The 22,400-nt window shown below is 44.2% G+C and overlaps 2 protein-coding genes across 5 annotated transcripts; both read right to left on the bottom strand.

Annotated features, from left to right (window-relative positions):
• Positions 1–1,050: 1,050 nt before the first annotated feature.
• LOC105005734 (protein bicaudal D homolog 2) lies at positions 1,051–16,851 on the bottom strand. Its single transcript, XM_010863879.4, has 8 exons — positions 16,373–16,851; positions 9,547–9,759; positions 8,942–9,094; positions 8,389–8,820; positions 6,145–7,155; positions 5,808–5,959; positions 4,110–4,359; positions 1,051–2,793 (listed from the first exon to the last, which is right to left on the bottom strand). Exons 1-8 carry the CDS (start codon positions 16,610–16,612, stop codon positions 2,791–2,793), a joined length of 2,454 nt encoding a protein of 817 aa, XP_010862181.1. The 5' UTR covers positions 16,613–16,851; the 3' UTR covers positions 1,051–2,790.
• Positions 16,852–17,150: 299 nt separating this feature from the next.
• LOC114828892 lies at positions 17,151–20,772 on the bottom strand. Of its 4 annotated transcripts, none has more exons than XM_034287371.1 (12): positions 20,658–20,772; positions 20,162–20,278; positions 19,998–20,019; positions 19,819–19,907; positions 19,643–19,720; positions 19,387–19,483; positions 19,198–19,253; positions 18,956–19,047; positions 18,364–18,477; positions 18,006–18,118; positions 17,753–17,902; positions 17,151–17,609 (listed from the first exon to the last, which is right to left on the bottom strand). In XM_034287371.1, the coding sequence occupies exons 1-12, from the start codon at positions 20,730–20,732 to the stop codon at positions 17,467–17,469; spliced, it is 1,146 nt and encodes a 381-aa protein (XP_034143262.1). In that variant the 5' UTR covers positions 20,733–20,772; the 3' UTR covers positions 17,151–17,466. The 4 variants fall into 4 exon arrangements, with proteins under 4 accessions (XP_034143262.1, XP_028969882.2, XP_034143260.1 ...); XM_029114049.2 differs by having other exon boundaries at positions 20,165–20,278; XM_034287369.1 differs by having other exon boundaries at positions 19,819–20,019.
• Positions 20,773–22,400: the final 1,628 nt, after the last annotated feature.

Raw genomic sequence — 22,400 nt, 5'->3', positions numbered from 1 at the left:
AGACTAGTCTGTCAAGGAGGATGTTATGAGAGATGGTGTCAAAGGCCGCACTCAGATCGAGGAGGATGAGAATGGTTAATAGTCCAGAGTCAGCTGCCATGAGAAGATCATTAGTGATTTTTACCAGTGCAGTTTCATTGCTATGGCAGGGATAGAAGCCAGATTGAAATTCTTCATAGAGATTATTGTCAGACAATTATTAACAGTTCCAAATACCAGGCACTTTTGGCACAAAACCTTCAGGTGTCCGTTAGAAACCTGAAGTTGAAGTTCACCTTTCAGCACGACAACAACCCAAAACACACATCTGAATCCACAAAAGCATGGCTTCATCAGAAGATTAACGTTTTGGAATTGCCCAGCCAGAGCACAGACCTGAATCTAAGTGAACATCTGTGGAGGGTTGATCTGAAGAGGGCTGTGTACAGGAGATGTCCTCGCAATCTGACAGATTTGGAGCGCTTTTGCAAAGAAGAGTGGGCAAATATTAATACGTCAAGATGTGCCATGCTAATAGACTCCTACCCAAAAAGACTGAGTGCCGTAAAAAATCCAAAGGTGCTTCAACAAAGTATTAGTTTAAGGGTGTGCACACTTATGCAACCAGGTTATTGTGAGTTTTTTATTTTCCCCCCTCAAATTATAGGTCACATTAAAGGTGGAAAAGGTTCTGTCATGATTGTCTCATTCTTTAACATCACAAGAACCTGCCATTTTAACAGGGGTGTGTAGACTTTATATCCACTGTATATAATATAATAAAATACACAACTTTTCAGAGTTAACTTACATCAGCGGTTGAGTTGTTTTATGTCTACTGTACAAAAATATACAGTAGGAATGTGAGATTTACAGTAGGAATATTTGACTAACCTATTTTAAGCGTAGTGATGTTTTAGGCATAGTGATATTTAATTCTACAAAACGTACTAAATTATTGCACAGACAACTTGGGGGTCACACTGAATAATGAGTCAAATATATCAGAATCCATAATATATTTACTATATATGCTTAAATGTAACCACAGTAAATAACCCCAACACCACATTATGACTGAAATTCAGTTTATTTGGCCATTAGGAATTCTTTCAGGCAGAATAAGACTAACATTTTCAGTCCCACATCCTCATCATAACCCAGGTAGGCTATGACTTCTATTGAGCAAATCATTAATCTACCACCCAAAGCCTCTTAAAGAGGACATGATGGAAGATAACATCAAAATATGCCTCTAAACACAGTCCACATAAATGACCAACAACAAGACATGTAGACAAGTGAGATTATTTAGTACAAAGGTATAAAACTTAAAAAAATATCAAGATGGTGAGTGGGAGTAGTAGTAAAAAGGTAACAGCATCATCAAGCATTCAGTCAGAGAATGTAATACTGCATCTCCACATAGATACTGCCTTCAAATTGCACTTGTAAAAAAAGAGAATCTCCAACATATTTTCTTTATGCGTAGATCGACCTGTTCATTAAATGACACTGCAGATGTCCTGACGACTCAGCTTCTCTTTGCTGAAATCCCAACAAGGCTTTTAGCGGACGTTAAAAGGGTTTATAAAATTGCATTAAAACAGACAATTGAAAAACTCTCCTATGTAGTCAATGTATGCATGTCAATTGACATTAATGGATCTTTACCGTACAAAAGTAGTATAAATAAGTACTTGCATTAGTAATCCCTCCCACTGGCAGTCAAACTGGCTGTCAAACTGGCTGAACCCCTCTATCTATGCAGCCAAAGTTGACAGTTATGGTACCAACACTTTCTGATAAGGTTTAACAGCCCCTGAATTTGCAATTCTGCAAGCTTACAGGATCACAGAATCACTTCACAGAATTCACCACAGCTCCTATTGTTTTCCTCTATCTGATATTGACTTGGGTCAAACCATCTCTCAACTCAAAGACAAAACACATAACACTAAGTCTAGCTTTTCTTCTGTGGACAGAAAGGCAATAGTATTGAACCCGAGGCAGATGGTTGATGAATAAGGCAACGGAAAGCATTCTTGATCCTGCTGCTCTTATTAATTTGTTTTTCAATTACATTATTAATATTGGACAAAATTTAAACAGAGAGAGAGCGAGAGAAAGAACTGATTCCAATCAAGAGTTTCCTCTTCATGTTTGCAGCAAACGTGTGTCAGCATGGGAGGCCCACTGTATATTGACCCCAGAGGAAATTGGAGCATGTCACTCTAGTTTCTATGACTAGGCTGCCTCTGACGTTTATATACAAATAAATATGAATCAACATAGGCTTGCTCTGCATGAAAAGTCTCTCAATCAATCCGGTAGTTATACATGTAATGACAAATGCAACAAATATTTAAGTTAATAACACATTTTTCCAATCATCGAACATTAACAAACAGTAAATGTAACACAAATCGCTTACATAAACCTCACGTTAACTGAGGTGGCATTACAACAAGCAAATAAAGTGAAATAAAGACATTAAAAGTGCGCAGTCATCAAGGGGTAAACAGGCACAGACAGAGTCATCATGGCATAGCGGGGGACAATGGAGGAGGATTGACTGGATCACAATGAGGTCCATCCCCATAGAAACAGACCTCATTTCATTTTGAATATCTGTGGTTTCCTGCTGCCACATCAAGGGCCCAAGCCTCTCGGACCGTGGAGTGTCTGCGAGGCTCAGAAGTGTGTGTGTGTGTGTGTTTTGTGCTCAGAAATAGTCTCTGTCACGGGTCTCCAGCCGAGGGGAATACTGAAGTAACTGTCAACCTTTGAAGGACACTGGACTTGATTAAATTACTGTGAAATGGAGAGATAAGAAAATGACATTAACAGAGTTTGAGAATCATCTGCTCAGGTCTTCTCGGATTGAAACGTGTGTTAGAGTGGTGGAGGATCACCCCGGCGCGGAAGGTTTAATCATGCAGAGGGCAGACCTTTCATGGTGAGCGCGATGCAGCAGGCTGCAGGAAACAGTGTGCTCAGCATGCAGGACAGGGGACTGATAATGACTCAGGATGTTAGTTGAACCAGCATAGAGGTTTCTGGTGGCAGGCAAGAGGAATGACAGGGGATGGGTTGGGAGCCAAGATGACCGGAGAGCAAAAAGGAGGTATAAGAAAACTGCACTAATGTTATTCTGAAAACCCTAAATTCACAACCATTTCTTGATTTACATAATACAGAAATGTACCTATGTTTATAAGCTAGTTAATTAAATCGTGCTCAGTAATTTGCCAAAACTAGCTTGAAAATCTATATTACATAAAGTGCCACGAAAGGTTCCTCTACAAATAACACTGTATGATATCAAACACTGAAGTGTTCACAAAGTCCACTTTTATTTAGCAGCTGGAGCACACCACATTACTTATCCCTGAATGAATGTGTCTAACCAGATAGAAGAAGCCAGTTAGTAGCCTTTGGTCTGTCTGTCTAGGTCGGCGTCAGCCTGTAGGTCGGCGTCAGCCTGTAGGTCGGCGTCAGCCTGTAGGTCGGCGTCAGCCTGTAGGTCGGCGTCAGCCTGTAGGTCGGCGTCAGCCTGTAGGTCGGCGTCAGCCTGTAGGTCGGCGTCAGCCTGTAGGTCGGCGTCAGCCTGTAGGTCGGCGTCAGCCTGTAGGTCGGCGTCAGCCTGTAGGTCGGCGTCAGCCTGTAGGTCGGCGGATGTCTCTGACGGTGTCAGTTTCTCTGTGTGTCTGTTTGTCTGACTACAGCCTTACACTGACTCAATCCCATCCATCCTAACTCTATCCTAATCATTCCATAACACCATCAAAATGATTCTGCTATGCAGCTACATGCACGCCTGCTCTGACATCAGGCCCGACTCCGGATTGCTGGATAGCTCTACAACATGCTGCCACTCCATCAGCATTACTAGCAGAAGAGGTAGGCCTAAGCCAAGCTGGTGATCTGCCATGAAGACATGTCACACACTATTATAGCCTAGGCAGGAACCAGCCGGTAAAGCTCAGTATGAGAGGTTAGGGAAATTAAGATGGAAGTTAGAGGTTAAAAGTCCAAGTAGATCTTGCAGTTCTGTCTGCAAAGGGCCCCAGGGCCTACACGACGCTGCGCGGCTCAGGGACCACTGTGCAGGAGCGCCTCTGACTTACGTGGCGACTAGCCGAGGCCCCTTTGCTCCGTGCCGAGGAGGAGGAGGTCTTGCCACGACCGCCCGTCGCCCCCGTGGCCCCACCGCGACGCGCCTGCTCGTGGTCAAACTCCAGGTCCTCCAGGCGCTGAGTCAGGGCCAGCTTCTGCTGGATGGCCATGCGGAGCAGGGAGTTCAGGGTCTTCTTCTCATCCTCCGCCGCGGCCAGCTGCCTCTGCATGTCATCCAGCTGGGTCACGTACTCGTCGCACCTGAGGGAAAGAGACGAGGGAGAGAGGAGAAAGTGAGTGGACAGAAGAGAGGGGGCAGACAGGGGAGAGAGAGGAGAATGTGAGAACGAGAAGAGAAAGGGGAGTGGAATAGAGACCAGGTCTGTGTGTCCAGCAATAAGCCAGGTCAATACACAACTTTCTCCACCAGGAGGCACAAGTGCCATTTTACTGCAGCGGCCAGTTGACGCATGTTTTCTCCATTTAGACTCATACAGCCGCATTTTCCAGATGCTGTCAGGACGCCGCCGCCAGCAGACCACTTCAACATTACATCAGACAACTCCCAGAATGCCCTGTTTCTCCTGCAGACACACACATGCAGCCTCTGGCAGAAACCTATCCTCACTCCTCACCAAACTAAAAGGTCATTGGAGATTGCAGCTCTCACTTCCAACTAAACGGGACCAACCAGTGCTTAATTCTTCCAGGGTAGGAAATGAACAGCCGCTACCCACAAAATGCAGGTCATTTTTTTGCTTTGGCGCATAGATTTGCCAAAACCACCCAACACTGTGGGGGGGTTGATATTAATAAAAACAAAAAGGTTTAGAAAACACCTCCCAAAATTCCTAAAAAACACAAATCAACTCTAATGAATCTGTCCAGACTCTCCCTGACTCTCTCTGATTGGACATTCAACCATGTAGATCATGAGCACATCGCTTGGTTGGCAAGGGTATTGGCTTAAAATCAATTGATGCATTGCAAAACAAGTGGTGTTGCGGCGAGCGGTTATAGCTAAATACAGGCAGAGATAAACATTTTGCATTCTTTATAGCTAGCTTGAAAGCAGAAATGTGACGCAAAAGTTTTGGAATAAAAAGGCAAGCAGCGGTAAAAGTAACATCGGACAAAGACAATTCTAATCCGGTCAAAGCAAAGACAAAACGTTTATTTTCTGAAATGTTTTGTCCAATGAATGCTGACGAGAGTGCAACTACATATAAGACCTTTTGTCATGTTTGTTGTTCTTTAAAATACATGTTCAATGCATGTTGTTTTAAGATTTTGAAACACATCAATGTCATTTGTCATTTATTTTCAGGTGAATGTGTGTCGGGTAAAAATGTTGAGTAGCTGGTCAAATTTGGGTAACAAAAAGAAAATTTCCTATGTTCCTGAGGCAGGAAATGAACCTCATGCAATAACAGCTTTGTGAATTAAATATATATAAAAGGTTTAAATTAGTGTTTCAACCTTGGTATAACAAGAAAAGAAAAAAAAAAAGAAACGCAGAACTTCATGAATACAATTCCAATAAATCTTTGTAGACCTCGTTCAAATATGATAGATATGGATAACATTTACCCCATAGGTTAAGGTGCCAAAGTACCTTATTGTCTTGCGCTATACTGAGTAGAGGCAGTAAGCCTACAGATACCTTTGCCCTGCCAAGCAGCTTTCAGTGTGCATCCTCCATGCCTCACCTGGTGGCAAACATGGCCCGTAGAGAGGAGAAAGTGGCCGCGTCCTCTTTCAGGGCCTTTAGCTCATTACGGAGCTTGAGCATGGTCTCCGTCACCATGGTCTTCTCGTTGTCGTATTTACTCTTCAGGTTGGCCAACGCCACCTCAGCAGTCTAGGGAAGGGAGTGGAAAACCGACATCGTTGTCCATTTCATTAAAATAGGGTCACCTATGTCATAAGCTTTTGCTAATATTCACTTTTTACGTTTTTTACAAGTCAATACTTATAACTACAGTGAATTGAGGACCATATCCCCTGCTTGTGTTTTAACACAGACACACACACGCAGACACACACCTGTTTGTTGGCTTTGAGGACAGTCCTCAGGGTGGCAATCTGCTCTCTCTTGGTGCTCAGCAGGGACTTGAGTTTGAGTATCTCCCCCATGCAGGCCTCGTTGTCCTTGTCCCCTCCGGTGCCCAGCTCCATGGAGGCCAGTCTCTGGCGGCTCAGCTCCGTGGTGCGGTCCACAGCCTGCTGCAGGTGTCGGATCTGGTCCCGGATGATGGCGACCAAGTTGTAGATGTTCATGGGCTCAGACCGGGCCCCAGGGGCCGGGCCGGTCGGCTCGCTGGCTTCGGGTCTACTGGGTTCGGGGTCAGGGACCAGCCCGTTGGAGAGCAGAACATGTGACAGGCGACGGTCCTTCCCCTCCCGCCCCCCGCCGCCACTGACACTGGCCCTGCCTTCTCTGTAGTAGTCCAGCATGACGCGGTTGGGCGTCTCGTTGTTGCACATGCACACGTGGTTGTAGAGGTTGGCCAGCTCCTCGCTGAACGTCACCAGCTCGTCCTGCGCCACGTTCAGGCTGCCCTGGGACTCGCCCGCCGCCTCCGTCACCCGCCGCAGCTCCTTCTCCAGGCGCGCCATTTCCTGGCGCTCGGCCGCGCCGCTCTTCTCCAGGGAAGCCAGCTTCTCGCTCAGGCTCGCCACGTCGCTCTCCAGGCGGGCTCGCGCCTCCTCGTACTGGCTCCGGCATGACTGGTACTCGGCTGTGAGGGTCTTCAGCTCCTGCCGGAGCTCCCCCGCCTCAGACACGGCCACTGTGTACTTGCACTGAAGAATCTCCGGGCCGTTGATGTCCAGCTCGTAGTAGTCCCCGTCGCCGTCGTCCCGGCTGTCGCGCTCCTTCTCGGTGTCCAGGGCCGAGTGACGCTCCTTGGAGGCCTGGAGTCTCCTCATGGCGCTGAGGTTCTCCGTGAGACGTCCGAGTGTCTCCTGCTGCTCGGAGAGAGTCCCGTGGGCCACCTCCAGCTGTTTCTGTGACTCCTGCAAAGAGGACAGCAGCACCATCTTCTCTCGCTCCACCTGGGGAAGAGGCACGGGCCACCGTCACATGACCACACTGGGAAAGGCCTGCAACACTATGTAATCGTCCTATTTTGGATTGGTGTTATTTAGTATGATTTAGAAAATGTTTAGGCATATGATGAACTTGCCAATTCACAGAAAATTGTCTACGTTTATGCCAGGCAAAAAAGCCATACAAATTTAGATTTTCCCTCAGTAATGTAAGGCACTGTCCCTCAGGAATTCCACTCAGTATTAATTTACCAGCCAGTCAACAGCATATCTACACAGCATATCTACACAGCATATCTACACAGCATATCTACACAGCATATCTACACAGCATATCTACACAGCATATCAGTAAGGGAACTATCCCAGTCAGTCCATTTATCCGGCAAAGTCCCACAGTGGGTTGCATGTAGTGTTGAGTCTTTGGCCAGGCCACTAAGGACAGTGTAATGTAGGTAATCAATGCTTCTAAATGGATGGACATTGTGCTCAACAAAACATAATGGACTTTCCAGCCGTACACCCGAGGACCTTTCAGCGCAGCAATAGTGATGAAGTCTTTCTATTTTCCAAGCACCACTGGTGCTTTTTTCCACAGCACTGCATCAAAAGTTCAGCTTTACACTGAGGAAAATCAAGATGAGAGAACATTTTTGTTTTTAAATACAGCAGCTACTTTTCGGTCTTTTTTTCCCTGGTACTGCCGCCTGGATTCAATGTATTATCATGGGTGGAAACATTAAATTAATTGATAATGAGACAATAGCATTATTTGGTAGGTTCTAATTAACCATTCATCTGCCCATTTAAATGACTAATTAGGCTACAAAGGTATCATTTAAATGACTAATTAGGCTACAAAGGTATCATTTAAATGAGAAGTTCTTTGTTATACTTGTTCCTTTTTTAGATGCAATTTCTACACTGGCCGTGAGTGTGAAACTGAACAGGAGAAAACAAATAGCCAATTATCTGTACAATCATTGATTTCCGTTAATAGAATTCTGCCCTGGCGAACACGTTCATGTAGCAACTTAAAACCGGATCTGACGCCCTCTAATGCATCAATGTCTCCCAACAATCACACTTGATTAGCTTGGTAATGCTAAGTAGTTCCACTTTAATTACTTCACCAGGGAAACTGACAGCTTGAAAGTTGACCGTGAAATACAGCCAACTAACAATATGAATGCATTTTTTCTAAATCTCAAATCCGCAAACGCTCTTCTCCATCCATACCTGCATGAGCTGCTGCTTGAGTTTCTGGATCTCGGAGATGTTGAGCTCACTGAGCAGGTCGTCCACCAGGCTGGGAGCAGGCCGCAGCTTGGCTCGGTTATCCTCGTTGCCGTCGGCAGCCGTCTTGGTCAGGCCGTTCTCATAGCCATGGATGGAGTCGTCGTTGTTGGGATCCTCGATGAACTTGAGTCCGTCCAGGGAGACGTTCAGAGGGCTGTGGAATGGCAGGTTGTCCCCGATGGTCATGTAGTGGGACAGCTCCTTACGCAGAGCCGCCTTCTGCTCGCGCTCCGTCTTAATGGTCTCCAGGGCCTCGGTCAGCTGGCGCTCCGCGATCTCCCTTAGGCGCACGGCCTCCTCCAGCTGGCTGTGGAGACACTGGGAGTCCTCCTCCAAGCGACTGATCTCATGCTTCAGACCCTCAAACTCCACCTGCAGGTCACAGGGAAGAGGAACCGCTGTCCACAGAGTGCCTTCCTTTCCAATTTGTCCTTGAACTGGTGACTATCAAGTCCCGTCTCCACCCCCCCACCACGGCCCCCATCCCTCTCACCTGGCTCTGTCGGAGCAGAGACACCTGTTTCTGCAGGGAGATGTTCTCGTCCTCCAGCTCACTGTAGTCCTGCAGCAGACGCGACTCCCGCACCTTATACTCCCTGATGTCATCACGCAGCTGGGTCCGCTGCAACTCCACCAGCTCGGAACTCTACGGAGAGCGTAGGACGAGGAGTGGAAGAGGAGAGACGTCAGCAAACACCCACGGCCCATGCTTGGGGTGTATCGATATAGATAAACATAGATATTATGTGCGTACTGGGTCATTACTGCAGCCTCTTATGTGGAACAGTGATGAGGTAAGATTCTGGCAACTTTAAATCGCGGAAGAACAGGATCTAGTCGAGTGCCAACTAGAGGAGGACATCTTTTGTGCCCCTCGCTGAGGACCATTACATCAGAGTGACCGGAGCCAGCCGACCCACCAACCTCTCTTCCAGTTTCAATCTCTCTGTCCCACTATTTCATTGACTCACTGTCCCCTCTGTGCTTTGGTGCTTTGCTTCCTATTGGTGAGATACAGGACTACTTGTCCCCTGTTGTTCAACCTCTCCATACAGACCATGTCAGATTCTGGACAGGTCCTCCACCCCTTCAGCTCACCTCCCTCATCTCCAGAGTAACCGAGGTCAGGCGCTCGTTCTCCGATTGGCTGCGGTTGAGGGAAGTCCTGGCCAACCGCAGCTCGTTCTGCAGCTCCAGGACCATCTGCTGGTAGTGCGCCTCTTTACTGGCTGACTCCAGGATCAGGGACTCCTCCCTGCTTTCGCCGTCTGCTGCCACCTTCCTGTGGGTGGAGTGGGCCTGGCCAAACGCCTGGGAACATGGGGGACAAACATTAAAAGACATTCAAATAGTACCAGGATCGACTAAAACACGCACGGACCAGATGTAATGTACGACTTGTGAGCATGAGCAACGTTGCAGTCATCAGAACGGTTTGAGGGAGTCATTATATTAGAAAGCATTAACCACAACAAATCAGCACAGGCCAGTGACACAGGCCAGTGACACAGGCCAGTGACACAGGCCAGTGACACAGGCCAGTGACACAGGCCAGTGACACAGGCCAGTGACACAGGCCAGTGACACAGGCCAGTGACACAGGCCAGTGACACAGGCCAGTGACACACTGGCCTGTGCCACTGGCCTGTGCTGATTTGTGACACAGGCCAGTGAAGGAAAACAAAATGTCTGTAAACCGCGGAACCCAAATCAGCACCATCGTGCCACAATTGAATAACAACACGTACATTCGTTTCACTGTAAAAAAGTATTTGCTCAGAGAATCGCCTCGGCTTGTCGCTACAGCTCCCGTCCCAAAACGAATCCTGTGAAATTATCTCACACACTCTGAATCAGACTTCTAACGCCTTCGCTTTTAAAAGTGAATTGTTTTGAAGTCAGTGCCTCACCCTATTCCAGATGACAGGTGACCCTTTGAACCTCTGGAACATTCTCAATCACAGGGTCCGTATCCAAAATGACATCCAACTCCTTACATAGTACACTAGTTCTGAGCGTGGCCCACAGCAGAGCCCAGCAGGCTCTGATGAAAAGCAGCACACTATTACCCTAAAGGGAAGACGGTGTCATTTGGGGCAATGCCAAGGCCACTCCATGCCAACCCATGATGTAACAGGATGCTGGAGCAGAATGGTCCCGAAACCCAGTAACAACAGATCCAGGTTTCTTCTCATGCCTCGATTGTGTCCATCTAACCTCTCTCTCTCTCTGCACGGTGTATTCAAATGAACCGGCATGTCAGCCAGTGTGGCTGAAGCAGAGCCAAGGGGGCCGCTAGTCGGAGGACGGAGGTATTGATGAGGCCACTGTTGGACGAATGAGGCCCGGGTGGGCAGACTGGCCCTGCTAGGTCTGGCTGAGTCAGTCACAAGAGCGGTTAGCAACATATTTCCTGTGTGTGTGTGTGTGTGTGTGTGTGGGAGAGTATAGTGAGGTCAGAGAGATCTTGAATGAGTCAGACAGTTGGTTCCTGAAGTCTTGAAGAAGACAGCAATAGTAATTACCGAATTATTCAGCTTCATGCAGTCACTAACAGACTAAAAAAAGCTCCAGCAGGCCAGGCATGGAGATAAAATGTAGTCATTCACCAACTTGAGTAACTGATATTCTACATGAATAGCATTTCTAATTAGTCATCATGAAGTCACACAGATTAAATGTTCCAGGTTGCTATTTTTCCCATCATCACAAAACTCACCCTAATTTTGATAGGCAATATTTTTCAGTAACCAAGTGGCATAACAAGGAATTTAAATCTCATAATATACCTAATAAGCTATAGCCTTGATAAAACTAATAATCTAATATAGAACAGCAGTAAATTTACTTTCAGATACGTTTGCATGCAGTCAATTAAAGTATGAACGTTGAACTCATTCACTAACACTTCAATAGCTAGCTGGCCCTGGTCGTTCAATAAGACCATTGACCTACATGTAAAGTGTTAATGGAGTCAGCAGTGGACAGCTTGTCTTTAGAACCTACAGCTGCTGCTTTTCTTCCTGGACATTGTCCATCTGGGCCACTGCACCCGCAGTGACCCTGGCTGGGTCAGATATAGACACCATCAGCGGCTCTCTAGCCAGAGGCCACGCTGTACAGCCTTGAAGCAGTGGGCTGAAGTAGAGGATAGACGGGTACAGTGTTTAACCAGAGCAAAGAGATTTGGTAGCAACCAGGCAAAGAATTAGCTTGGTGTTGGACTGGTGTTAGATATCCAATCACATGCTGGGTGCAAAAGACACAAGCATATGTGTGTAAGCAAGTCCCACCTTGCAAAGAAATCATTGGTTTAGAAGAAAAATGACTGCGACATCTAATTTCAGCCTATTAAACGAGAGTAATCGGATAGAAATTCAGTACACTCCCCTCCCCTAATCCCCTGCTGTACACCTGAATCTCATTTGGTCTGGGACTGTGATTGGTTGTGTTAAGCCTGAGACAAGATCAGATCATATGTGTGTGTTTTCGGAGGAGCCCGGCAATTTCAATGCAGCGATGGTCTGACTGGAGGGCACCTTTTGGTTGAAGCCAGGTTCTGCTTGTATATTTTGAGGAAACTAACTAATCATTCATTCTTCATTCCTCCCACTCACGTGTAAACTGCCAATCCCACGTCTGGTCTCTGTAATCTGCTTTGGGGTGTTCTCTGACATCTTGCAATGTTATCTCTCTGGGTTTCGAAAACCCTGTGGCCACAATCCATCTTAACTTGCAGTGGATCCTTACTTCAAGCATTTCTACGGACCAACTGCTACATTGGGTCCTCATACCTTCAAGAGGGAAAGCCTTCACAACCTGGAAATCAATGACTAGTAGGCCTAAATGGCAACATAAGGCCCTATACCCCTCAATATTGCTTGAAACAGGAACAAACCAGTAGACACACGGCAGCCAGCAGGCATTCACACCTGTTAATTCCACCTGTTGGTCAAGATGTAGAAGCTCTGACCATAGCTCTCTAATCTTGGCACTGGCCGCGACACTAGGCCTCAACCCATGAAGCCCTGCTTTCCAAAACCTAAACAAAGTCTGTGTTTTGGCTCTGGTTCAGGTAGACAGACATGTGCTATGCATTGGGGAGAGAACAGCTCTTTCACTTCCTCACATGCCCAAAGACATGGGGATGTGAAGAAGTCAGCCCTGGTGCATACGTACGTGATCATATTAATTCACAAGGAGTCAGCCAACATGTCACTTGACAAGACTCAATGCACTGTTGTACCCATGAAAACAATGATAATTGTTTCTTAACTGTCTATGAACCAATGAACAGACAAAGCCTTACTTAGGGTTTAGAGCTGCCTCTCGCTGAGGCTCTCTGACTAAACTGGCATGTAATCATGGTTAACTAGAAGTCATAATTACATTACGTTCTTCCACATAATAATAGGTTAAACGCTTTCTGTGAGCTGACTACCAACTGCAATGTTCCTCATACATTCTCCTGCTCTTGAAAAAATATCTACATTGTTGTGAAAAAGTATCTGACCACATCGGAGTTTGTGCATTTCCAGGTTTCATATTATATTTGGTGAGATATTTTTTGTGGGTTGTAGCAATGTACATTTCAGTCCATAAGTGTTTGTACAGGGAGACAAGTTTTGTTATTTTGGCTCTGAACTCCAGCGCATTGGATATGAAATGGTTCAGTGACTAGGAGGTTAATGTGCAGACTGTCAGCTTTCATTTGAGGGTATTTACATCCATAAATGCTGACCTGTTTAGGATTTTTGCCCTTTATACAGATTTCCCCCATTTTAAAGGTCCAAAAGTAGTTGGACAAATGTACATATTCTCAGATAAATCACTCACATTTAGTACTTGGTTGCAAATCATTTGTATTAAATGACTGCCTGAAGTCTGCGACACAGAGATCACCAGTCGCTGGGTCTGCATCTTCAGTTCCTGTTTGTCTTTAGCATTGTTGCATTCAGTTTTATTTTCAGCAAGTGAAACACATGCATAACAGGTTTAGGTCAAGTGACTGAATTATCCAGTCAAGAAAAATAAACTTTTTGGTCCTGAAAAATTTTAAAAGTAGGTTTTGGGGTCATTGTCCTGTTGCATGGTGACGTACAGTCCAATGAGTTTTGAGGCATTTGAGCAGACAAGATGTTTCTGCACACTTCAGAATTTTATTAGGTTCAGAGGTAGCTATTCATGTCAGAAATATAACACCACCTCTACCTCATTTCAGAGATAAGTTGGAAGGTTCCTATTTATCCCCACACATTTCCCATCATCTTAAGTAAACAAAAGGTTGGTGGTTCTAATCCCCAAGTTGAAACACTATGTCATTCCATCCCTGAACAAGACAGTTTACCCTAATTGCTTCCAGCTTGTATTATAAATAAGAAAAAGTGTTCTTAGCATACTTACCTGATAAAATAACTATATTTTATACATCAGACAATCTCTAACCTCATGTGTTAGGGTTAGGGGGTTTGAGAAATACACAAACATGAAAAGCCTGTTGGTAATTAGAGCTGTAGCACAGCAACTTTATTTGCTGGCAGGATAGCAGTGGCTTTCCCCAATAACCCAGTTTTACAGAAGGAATAGGCCAATAGTTTCCGAAGCATGTTTGGAGCAGTAGATTCAAAAATGAGGTGGAAGACACCGCTGACTGAGACATGATGAGCTTAGCTCAACTACCTCCACCTGGTCTAAGCCTCTGCCCGAGCCCATGTCCACGCACATCCCCGAGCCCATGTCCACGCACATCCCCGAGCCCATGTCCACGCACATCCCCGAGCCCATGTCCACGCACATCCCCGAGCCCATGTCCACGCACATCCCCGAGCCCATGTCCACGCACATCCCCGAGCCCATGTCCATGCACATCCCCGAGCCCATGTCCACGCACATAGCCTTTGCTCAGCATGTGTGTCATGTGCGAAAGCGGGCTTCACAGGAACATACAGTCCCACACCCACGCATTGTAAGCGTTTGACATACAGGTCAGCATAGGAACATGTAATGGCCGTCGTAACTAAGCTCTCATTTCGATGACCTGGGAATTCCACGGGGGCAGGGGGTCTGAGTGAGAATGTGACCAGGTGAGGGCCCTGGCTTGGTTCTACACATCCCACCTGCCTTTCTGCAACCGCCCCTTGCACTCTCTCTCCCTTCCCTATCGAAAGTAACGCTATCTGAAACAATTCGCTAGCAGAAGTAGATGTTTCCCTGTGATGTCGGTACTAGTTAGGTATGTATGTCTTTAGGCATACCCCCAGCTAGGTCCAGGCAATGAACCTTCATAGGAGAGAGATCCTCTTAGATTTAGATTCAGACCTTTTTCTGGGCTGTTTAGGCAGGATTAGAGCATACAGTTGAATGGATTACCTAAACAATTACTTATCCAAAAAAATCAAGTATCTTGGCCCATAACAATACTCTGTGTGTGGGTTTCTAATTTAACTATATTATGGGGACATAAATATCCCTCTGGATTTTACAGACCAAGTGGTTCAATAAATGGGGACTTCATTCCTGTCCGCATTTGAAAAAAGCCTTTTCAGGGTTAAGTGTTAGGTTTAGGGAAAGTTAAAATTGGGGGTATTTTTAGAATTAGGGTCTGGTATTAACACTTTGGGTTAGGCGTGAGGTCTAGGTTAAGTTTAGGAATAAATATTTGGTTATTGTGGTTAAGATAAGGAGTAGGTTGGGGTTTAGGATTAGTAAAAGTAATTAAAATAGCTAAGTACATGTCTGTGGGTGTGTGTATTTGTCTCTAACTTAACTATATAATGGGGAAACATTTCCCCAAAGTGTGGTTAAATCAGAAACATTTTAGAAATGAGGTTTTTCCTGTCTCCCAAATAGATTTTTCATTTATTTTTGCCATCATTATGCTTATTGTTATTGACAACTAAAACAAGCTATCCTTGACAGTTTTGACCAAGTATTTAAACAATGCTAGTGAAATCACCATTGTAATAAGTAGTTTTGTGGAGCTGAGCTTGGTATAAACGCTGTCATTCTGTTAGAGCACCAGTGAGAATTCTTTGAGAATGTTGTTGCTTAGCTAGAAACCAACCGAGGAGACATAACAAGCCATTGTCATGAAAAAGATACAAATCAAGCTAATTAAAATCCCCTTAAAAGTTTTAAAGAGATGGGCTGAACCTTACTAGTCCTCTGGACTCACTGGAGACAGAATGACTGAAACATTTATTTGAGGCAATTGAGTCCAGCCCCATTAAGCGCCTGTATTAAGCAGAGAGAAATGGCAAAAGGATTCTGCTGTAACGATGAGTAAATCTACAAGATAGGGGCGTATTCTGTCAGATAAAAGGCCTAAATCAAAGCTGATCAAAAACAGACAAATAACCAGACAGATTTTCTCTCACATCTGAGAAGCCTGGGGCAGGGAAACCTTTTTGGGGCAGTCACACTAGTGCCAGCATGGTTCTGACTGGCTTCAAAAAAATAACAATGACAATTCCACTGTGTACTGTCACAATATTGGAACTAGAGTTATCTACACTGAAAGCTACTGTAACTGTGACACTGTATTAAGAGCACAATTTCCCAAATATAACACATATGTATGTATATAAATGAGATTTTTTTTTGCATGAAGTTAGTGTTCAAAATTGTTGATTAGCTCCCTTAACTTTAAACCCAGTATGAATTTAAGTAGATATACCAAAACACGTCCAATTCAATATGGAGGTGCTCACTTTCGCAAGTTAGTGTTGCATTCTTCAAATTACATTCTGGGTGGACTGTCATGTTCAGGGGGATACAGCTATTAGAATAATAACACAGACGTCCTGAATAGAATGACAAAGGTGTGGTGATTTGATCTGGGATATTACGGCTACAAAGTCAAATGTTCGCGCGTTGATGGTAAAATGGATAGCTGTAGCAGTGGAATGCTGTGACTTCACTCTACCTCCTTCAGCTGGTCGAGTTCCTGTCGAACGGTCTCGAACTCGGTTTCCAACTCATCGTACCGCTGTTTGAGCTGCTGCTTCTCTTCGAGCACCACCAGTCCGTATTCCGCCGCCTGGATCTTCTCATGCGTCGTCTCGCTCAGCTCCCGGGAAAGTCGCTCTAATTCTGCCCGAAACCACTGCGGCCCGGCCTCTGCCACCAGAGTCGCCTCGGGATATTCCTGTTCCTCCACAGACATCTTGGCCTGACGGCTGCGCCAACAACAGCGGTAACGGACCCAGCCCTTGAAGGACCACCGATAATCTTATTTAAAAGAAGAAGAAAAAAATCAGTGCCTTCTGTATTTGAACTGCATGGCTGTGTTTTTGTCTTTCTCGTCGGGTCCTTTTCGATGGAGGAAAAAGATCAGCTGTCTATCAACCGCCACCGTTATAATATATAATTTTCAGCTCGCTCCATCTCCCTCCCCCAACTGCTTCATGCCACTACAGAGGAAACTAAAGCTGAGATCATCGATTTGGAATACGGTGCGTTGAAGTTCTATATTTGTGTGTCATGGGAAATGTAGTTCGAGTAGGCAATTATGATTAGAAGGACTACGTTCAGTGTAGCTAAAGGACATCAACTACCATGGGCCATTGGGAGTTGATAGGCAGCAGCGCTTGATCTGTCTGCGGAAAAAAAGGGGAAAACCTTACTGTCAATGGTAAACGCATAGACACTGTCTAGTCTATGGAAAACACTTGACTCTTCAACAAGACTGCCATCTAGGCACATAAAAACGATACTGCAACACAGTTATGTTCTTGTGATTTGTACAATGTTATTATTCTGTGTGTCAATGTAATTAATAGAGTTAGCCAGGCCAACGTATCAGCCTTGTCATTACGACAGAATAATATTAAAGATTGCAGTCTAAAAAAGTGCCACAATTGCGTCAATTGCCACAAAACTATACTCATTTGAAAAAAGGAGACAGAAGAACATTATGATTTGCAAGAATTCATATTGTATTAAATGGAATGGTCCAGTCTGATGCTCCAGTTGCAGAATGTCATCAGCTGTCTATAGAAGGTTTACGAGAGAGAGCCACTAAGGCGAGTCGACAACCAGGTGGAGCGCCTCAGGATTTCCAGGAGGACAGGCATTGACCACCCGCTCTTTGTTTGAAGACTGCCGAAAAAACTTGCTCATCCGGAACAACCTCCTGAACGGGAAGCAATACCGCCGTCGGCCTGCAGGGGTCAGACAAAGACAACAGTGAGAACTACAGACATGACATGTTGCAGGGGAGCAAGTGCCAAAGACAGACATGTTCTCTGCTCTTATGGCCCTGGTGGGTGGCAGGCTTGGAAAAGCGCTGGGTCTTGTCCTGTACCTTTCTCTTTCTTCAAAGCTGTTTTCTCATTTGTCACTGCGGCAGGTGTTTTGTTCGCTGAAGAGGTTAGAGGTTGGCTGGTGGCTGTTGCTAACACCTCAATCAGGTCTTGGTCGTGGTTGGAGGCGTTCTTGGTCTTGGTTGGTTGGCCTGAAGGCATACAAAAATTGAGGATAGCGAAGCAACTTTCGTTAATTTGTCTGTAACAACAATATATTAATTTGAAGATTTACTGTCAAAGACACGTTCATACCACACAGATCCTGGGAGGGCACGGCCTTGAAGGTATTCACGGGGGAGGTTTGGACCACATAGGGCTTCTTGTTCCAGGAGATGTCCTTGTCCGGGTTGGTCAGTTCAAATATCCTAGCAAATCACAGTACTTAGATGACTATCTTCAACATCTGTATGAGAACAGATCCTAACTCAGTATTCAACTACACAGGTGAAAAGGGATGTTATAAATGAAGTAACAGTAGTTCCAGTGTTAATGTTTTCTCACATTCACGCTGTAGCCGCTTAAGCATATGTCGTTCAAAGTCAAAACCGTCACCCCTATGCTAGAGTGCAGCAATGTCATTTCAGTGGAATTAACTGGCTGTTGTACTCACATCTGGCGGAGTATCTTCCCTTCCTGCTTCTCGACAGCAAGCGCATGTTCAGCAGCACAGGTCTTTAGTTGTTGTGATTGAAGGTACTCCTCCATCTTCTTCAGGTCTTCAGAGCTGTGAAAAAACAACATTTTACATGTCCTCCCTAACACACATATACAAAACTGTTGAAACAAATAATATGACCAAATAATTTCTCATGTGAATATGTTTTTTTTTAATTTTACAAGTATTTTTCACCTGACTTTTAGTTTCCCAGAATTTCCTATTTGATATTCTAAGTTTGCAGTGTCCTTTTGTATCAAGCAGGAATAAACCATGGGTCTCCCACAGGATAAGTCATTGACTGGACTAATAGGGCAGACACTGGGTGCTCTTCCAATTTGTTCATTACCAATTTAGGAATTGTTCAACCAATCAATTCAATATATAGCTGTCAAAAGTTTAAATAGCATTTACACATATGTAGTCACATTATCAAACACCACCACAAAACCTGCATATTGCCTCATTTCCCTCTGCGAAGGATGTGAGTTGTAACATAATTATCCTAACATAATCAAGATCACATCACATAATATTATCCACTTACAGTTTTGTAAGAGTCTGCTCATATGTTTCATTGGCATCCTGGAGTTTACAATTTAAAACGCTGTTCTTCTCCTTCAGACGTTTTGATCTGATCTGTAGAAGAGCATTATAAGCAATTGCAAACAGCAAACAACAGATCCATCGTAAAATATACAATTTACAGTTTTGTGTTATTCACTGAATTATTGCACTAAATACTTTTGTCAATGCATCCTAAGAAACTCTGCCTGAACCCTAACTTACTAAGACTGCATTCCACCTCTTATTGTCCCGTTTGGTTTTTTCTTCATTCTTCACATCTGCAACAAAGGTCATGATTTGTTTGACCTTTCAATACATTTCGTTGAGGATAACCTAACATGCTCCTAGCCTCAGCTTCTAATTCTGAGATATAGGCCTATCTGGTCTTTAAACTGTGTTTGGGTGACTCACTCGTGGGTTTAGTGCTGGTAACACTAGTGTCCATGAAATCCCCACGGTAATGTTCCTTGACAGCACCACGGTCATTCTCAAGGTTTTTCAATCTCATCTGTTGGCAGAGGATATGTAATGTTAACCATTTCAGTCTTTTATTCAACCAAAACCATTGTTATTTGCTATAGTCAATGTCAGTGTATTAGCTGTGGTATTTTAGCCATCCGGCACACAGTGCAATCTAATGGGATTACAGCAGAATCTGAGTGCTAACCTTCAGTTCCTGACATTCCTGCTGTGATGCCTGAAGGTTCGCTAACTGCATTTCAGTCCTTGTTTCGTATTCCTCTAACTGAACACAAATAGATTTAAAACACACGGTGGGATCATGACAAAAGGTGATACATTCCGAATGTCCCAGGTCTAACTTGGATAGGTTCTAAAACGTACCAGTCGTTTCATATCAGACAACTCTATCAGGGTGTTACACTTCTCCTCAAACAGCTGGGATATTCTATCAGCCATGTCTTTCTCAGTCACTTGGTCACAGAATGAAACAAGTATTGGGTTATGGAATATACAAATGCACTTGTCTTCATATCTGAGGTAAATTGTTAAAAATAACTTACATAGGTATCTCCTACTCTTTCTCTGTAATATAATAAGGCAATGTTAAACAAGGATTGCATCGTTACATTATGGAAAATATTTGCTAGGGGTTTTCCATAATTTAAATAAATCATTAAGATTTGGAAGCAAGGGTGAAAACTGTAGTAACATGTTAAAATACTACCACCTGGACGATCCTCATAAATATCAACACTGAAGCCACTGCCATAATGAGCTCCCATTGAACTCCGTTGCATGCACAAGGCTGCCATTGTAAGCGGCCAGGTCGAGTAAAGAGACACTGGACAAACAAACACATTACAACACCAATTCACATCAGATTGGACAGCTGAAAAAAGATTGCTGTCAGTCAATGAAGAGGCACCATCCATCCCAACGTGGATAAATGCATACCACATGGAACCACTGACCCTAGAGTCGGTAATGAACTAGGCATGCTACATTATTCTCACCCTGAGCACAAACAGGGAATAGAGTGCCACCTGTAAATCTATCTTTAAAATGATATATTCCAAAGGGATTCTTTCATTTAGTTTGCCTAGCTAAGTGGCTGAGCCCTTGACCCCTTCACAGAGCAGCAAACTATGATCACAAATTATAGCCTGCAGTTTCATGGATTCCTTCATTGTTTAAATAAACATATTTTGTAGACTACTTACATCCTGTAGTCCAGAAAGTAGGCCGGTAAAGTATATAAACGCATATAGTAAGAAAACTATTCCAGTGTTAGGCATTGAATTCACGGTGGGCCTAGGGGCACCAATCTCCAGTAGTTCTTCGTTGTAATCCATATCGAAAATGGGCACGAATCACCGCACAAGTGTATTTATTTTCATTTGGATTCTAAACGTCACAATCGTTGATCATGAGGCGACAATTGGTTCTGATTAAAGATGTTAACGGAACATGGAACTCCCCCAAAACCAATGGAAACGCGTGGCGAAAAGATGCGTACGTTCAACACCTGTTCAAAACCTTTTCCTTTCAGTTTTTATTCACAGCCTATTAATCCTGAGGCTATAGGCCTGTATCAGTGCTGTTCCTGCCATGGAGAAAAATATTAATTGGATCCATTCACTTAAACAGATTAGTCTGACTAATAGCTTTAAGTCTCAAGGATGGTTTATCGAAAAGAAATGGCTAGTTCTAGTTTATTTGCCTTGTCCTGAGAAACTGTTGCCTACTAAATTTCAAACAATAACAAACGGACAATGAAGAAAATGAACTGATACTTTGGTCTATTAAAATAGGTTATTGGCCTGGAAATGGTTCAATCGGCTAGTCCAGGCGATTTCGACTGTTGTGCTACGGCTGAATAGGTAGCTTATTCGCGCCTATAGCCTACACAATTGTTCTGATTGTCAAGAATCCATGGCAAATACTTAAGCTTTAAGACTATTTTGGAAGGAGGGAGTACGATTCTAGACCGACAGAACAAACAGCAACATTTATTTTACACAATTTCTCTTAGATATATGCACAAAGACTACTTGGTTGGAGGATGGGATTGCTTTATCCCAATACCTGTTTTTTGACCATGTCAAATTAAAAACAATTTATAGAAAAGCTAGGATGTTATTAGTTCTCAGTCTACAGAGAAAACCAAACAATAATTTAAAGCGTTGTGCAACATTATAATCTATATTTTATCTTAAAATGGGATCATAATTGTGTGTCCCTATTATTGTCCTTCCCATATCTCCCATTTTATCTGTCTGACAATACAATAATGATTTATAATGTGCATTAGGCTACTAGTCTAATACTAAAATTCACAGTTCAGCGCATAAATTGTGTGTAGAGGCTATGTGTACAGTACGTAATTGTGCGTATCTGTGTATGTGTCAGGAAGTAGGGCCCTATAAATAAATGTGTCCGGACGAACCGTTCTGCGTTGTAAAATTAGGCCCACTGGTGGAAACCTTTCCAGCTCAAAGAACGATCCTGAGGAACCTATCTGAATTAAGTATTAATGGAGCGCGTGTGTAAAGGTTCAAAACGAGCGTTTTTTTTTATTGGTTCCATTTTTATATTCTAGAGATGGCAGCCTATAAGATTGGAGGCGTGGATACGTAGCGTTAATATAGTGCTTTTTTAAATTGTGCAATGCACAAACACTATGTTCCTCGTAACAGCTGTGATTTCTTTTTCTTTTTACATAGACAATGTTAATAAGCTCTATCAGATCGCTTTAGTGCAGGGAGAATATAACCAGGGGCGGCCCTAGCCTTTCGGGGACCCTAAGCAAAATGTGATTTTAGGCCCCCTCTTCCCTATTGGTCTGGGACTCACTACCGGAATGGGGCCCCCTAGATGTCCGAAGCCCTAAACGTCCAGCTTTATCGTTTATGCCCATGGCTGGAGCTGCTCTGGCGCGTCCTTGTCCCTGCGCTGCCTGAGTG

This window comes from Esox lucius, chromosome 17, assembly GCF_011004845.1.
Source record: "Esox lucius isolate fEsoLuc1 chromosome 17, fEsoLuc1.pri, whole genome shotgun sequence".
Lineage (NCBI taxonomy): Eukaryota > Metazoa > Chordata > Actinopteri > Esociformes > Esocidae > Esox > Esox lucius.
The sequence above is the reverse complement of the archived record's forward strand: the minus strand, read 5'-3'. Positions and strand labels throughout refer to the sequence as shown.

What these genes read in the sequence shown, in the direction of transcription:
- LOC114828892 (XM_034287369.1), bottom strand. Translation starts at nt 20,732, where the DNA reads ATGCCTAACACTGGAATAGTTTTCTTACTATATGCGTTTATATACTTT. An exon ending in TGTCTGATATGAAACGACTG is followed by an intron (nt 19,721 to 19,818) that starts GTACGTTTTAGA and finishes ATTTGTGTTCAG; the next exon opens with TTAGAGGAATACGAAACAAG. An exon ending in GAGCAGACTCTTACAAAACT is followed by an intron (nt 18,478 to 18,955) that starts GTAAGTGGATAA and finishes GTTTTTTCACAG; the next exon opens with CTCTGAAGACCTGAAGAAGA.
- LOC105005734 (XM_010863879.4), bottom strand. Translation starts at nt 16,612, where the DNA reads ATGTCTGTGGAGGAACAGGAATATCCCGAGGCGACTCTGGTGGCAGAG. An exon ending in AACTCGACCAGCTGAAGGAG is followed by an intron (nt 9,760 to 16,372) that starts GTAGAGTGAAGT and finishes CCATGTTCCCAG; the next exon opens with GCGTTTGGCCAGGCCCACTC. An exon ending in CGGGCCATGTTTGCCACCAG is followed by an intron (nt 4,360 to 5,807) that starts GTGAGGCATGGA and finishes TCTTTCCCTCAG; the next exon opens with GTGCGACGAGTACGTGACCC.